A 2,624-nucleotide genomic window follows, 5' to 3' on the forward strand; every position below is an offset into this window, starting at 1 on the left:
CGTAGTGGATGAGGAGGAGCAGGAGGAGGAGCCCGGCAGGAGGAAGCTGGTCGCCCGCGGCCCCCTCAGAGAGACGGTGGAGAGCTGCGGGTGCGTGGGCGACCCCCTGCCCCACTACCAGGCGCACAACCACGTGAGCCCCGTCACGGAGGTCGTCTACGAGTACCGGCCCATCAGCGCCTTCCTCATCGCCCCCACCGCCGTGCGGGCCACAGTCACCATCGAGGAGCTGCGCTGGACCGTGCCCTACCCCGAGGGCATCCTGCCCTACCTGCGCGAGCTGCCCTCGGAGTACCCCCTGGCCGACCAGCTGAAGAGGGCCGCCTCCACCGGCTCCACCGAGTTTGCCACGCTCATCTCCTCGACCCTGTGCCCCGCCTCCGAGCAGGCACAGGAGCAGAGCATCCCGCCCTTCTGCGCTCAATCCGCCTAAATCACGACGAGCGGCGCTGCACCCTTTTTTTCTCCTTCTCATGCCTCTCCATTTCATAATCAATTGCGCCCTTCCTCCGTCAAATGGAACTGATCGGACTCGTCTCGATCTTGCTGTTTTTCTGTTCTTTTTTGTTATTCTTATTTTCGAGCGCACAACAAGAGAGGGAGATATGAAGGGGGCACGGCGGGGTAGGGGTCCAGCGAAGCAGCCCAAGCCGGCGCAGGCTTCCAAGTCTGGCGGACCGCAGCAGCAGCTCCCCGACATCCGTGCCTTCCTCGCAGCCGCACCTCCGCCCCCACGTCCGGCCAGCCCAGCTCCCGCCGCCGCCACTTCGCCGTGGCTGCGCCGGTCGGACCGCCCCCAAGGCCTCGAAGATGAAAGGAAAAAGAAGAAGAAGAAGAAGAACAAGGGTGGAGAAGAGGATGACGACGCGGCAGCCGCGGCCTGGACCGACTTGCCGGCTCCCGTGGCGGCCTTTCAGCTGCCACCCTTCCTCTTTCGTGCCTCGGCCTCGGCCACGGCCACCACCGCGACCAGCAGCTCGTCTCGAGCATCGACATCGGCGTCATCGTCGACAGCCGGTGGTGACGGGGAGGCGGAGGAGCCTAGCTTCGAGGAGGTGGAGGACGCGTCTCTGTCCAGCACCTGGGGCGGCGGCGGATCGGAGCCGGCGCCCGCGTCTCCTGAGGGCGGCGGCGGCGACGCAGAGCGGCAGTGCGGCGGCCTCGTGGTGCGCCTCAAGTCGCCACCGGTGACCACCACCACGACCACGACCACCACCGCCTCCAGTCCTGCGCCACAGTCCCACCACGCGGTACACCACTCGCCGACCGCGTGTGTCGTGTCATCATCGTGTGTCGTACCTGCATTCCTCACCAGCGCCACACAGGAGGACTCGCTTCTGAGCCCCGAAGACGAAGAGGACTACGACAACTACACCAGCAAGGGCGGTGAACCGTCGAAGGCGACCGGGCGTACGAGCGGCGGCGGCAGCGGCAGCGGGGTCCTGGAGGGCGAGGCGCGGCATCTGCGCGTGCTGCGCCAGCACGTGGCGCACCACAGCTTCTTCCGCCAGCACGACGCCGTACAGTCCCTTCCTCCTCTCGACTGACCCATCGCACACATGCGTGCGATCGCTGTGTGCTGACTGAGAGTGCTGGAATGTGGGGTGCGTTGCAGGCCGAGCGGGCGAAGAGCGATCTGGCGCAGGGACAGAACCGCTTGTTCGATCTGTGGGACTCGCTCGCACCGACCACCATCACGGCCACCGCCGTGTCACCACCGCCCACGACGCCACCCGCCCGGCCCGTGCCATCAACAGCAATCACGGCTACTTCAACAAGTACGACAACCACAGCGACGACAAAGACGACGAAAACGAAGGCAACGGCTACGAAGAAGCAGAACGAGAAGAAGAAGAAGAGAGCGAAGAAGGACGAGAACGAGGCCGAGGGTGGAGCGAAGGAGGAGAGGGAGGAGGCGGCGGAGGCGTCGTTACCGACACCACCGAAGGAACCGCCGCGAGCGCAGGTAGGGTCGTTTTCGTTCGCCTTCACCCTGCCCTCTTCGGCCTCCGCGGCCGCGCCTCCGCCAACGCGCAAGCGGGCACCCCGCGCAACCAAGCCATCGACGACCACCACGGGCAGCACCGCCAAGCGAAAGCGCACCACCGCCGAGAAGCCAGCCTGATAACTTATTTGAACTAATTTGTTGTGGATTGTAGCGGCTGTGCTACTCCTCTCTGTCCTACTGCTCGGAGGTGCGCCTCTTCTTCTTCTTGGGGGTCTTCTCCTTCTTGGTCTTCTTGGAGGGCTTGACCTCTTCTTCTTCTTGTTCCGCCTCCTCGTCGGCCTCCTTGGCTTTCCGCTTGCTGCGCTTCTTCTTCTGCTCCTTCTTGGCTGAGTCCTCGCTGCTGGGCAGCTGTGTGGCCTCCTCGCTGGCCGCCTCCTCGGCCTCCTGGTGCTGCTCGTGGGCCTGGCTCTCGCGAGCCGGCTTGCTCGCCTCGAGGCCCGGCACATGACGCAGCGGGCCGGTGCGTGGCGCCAGCATCGAACCGAAGATGGTGATGATTCCTCGCGACGTGTTCACCCTGCCCGTGTCAAACATCAACACCGCACACACGACACGCACCGACCGCACACGACACACATCGTGAGACGCAAGCGCTTGGGGCCTGGGAGAGCGGGCC

The 2,624-nt window shown here is 65.1% G+C and overlaps 3 protein-coding genes across 3 annotated transcripts in view; 2 read left to right on the forward strand and 1 right to left on the reverse strand.

Moving 5' to 3' along the window:
• Positions 1–433, forward strand: part of ACA1_111200 (K+ channel tetramerization subfamily protein) — a gene marked incomplete at both ends in the record, with an annotated part of 1,578 nt that extends 1,145 nt beyond the window's left edge. The window contains one exon of the mRNA XM_004341959.1: positions 40–433. Within this exon, the coding sequence (XP_004342008.1) occupies positions 40–433 (394 nt within the window). The remainder of the gene's footprint in view (positions 1–39) is intronic.
• Positions 434–605: 172 nt separating this feature from the next.
• ACA1_111310 (uncharacterized protein) lies at positions 606–2,125 on the forward strand (the record flags this gene model as incomplete). Its single annotated transcript, XM_004341960.1, has 3 exons — positions 606–1,250; positions 1,326–1,520; positions 1,616–2,125. The coding sequence occupies 3 exons, from the start codon at positions 606–608 to the stop codon at positions 2,123–2,125; spliced, it is 1,350 nt and encodes a 449-aa protein (XP_004342009.1).
• Positions 2,126–2,182: 57 nt separating this feature from the next.
• ACA1_111320 (uncharacterized protein) lies at positions 2,183–2,586 on the reverse strand (the record flags this gene model as incomplete). The annotated part of the gene is made up of 2 exons (XM_004341961.1): positions 2,183–2,525; positions 2,567–2,586. The coding sequence occupies 2 exons, from the start codon at positions 2,584–2,586 to the stop codon at positions 2,183–2,185; spliced, it is 363 nt and encodes a 120-aa protein (XP_004342010.1).
• Between the last annotated feature and the right edge of the window lie 38 nt (positions 2,587–2,624).

The sequence above is a fragment of the Acanthamoeba castellanii genome (assembly GCF_000313135.1).
Source record: "Acanthamoeba castellanii str. Neff unplaced genomic scaffold scf7180000084669, whole genome shotgun sequence".
Classification (NCBI taxonomy): Eukaryota; Discosea; order Longamoebia; family Acanthamoebidae; genus Acanthamoeba; species Acanthamoeba castellanii.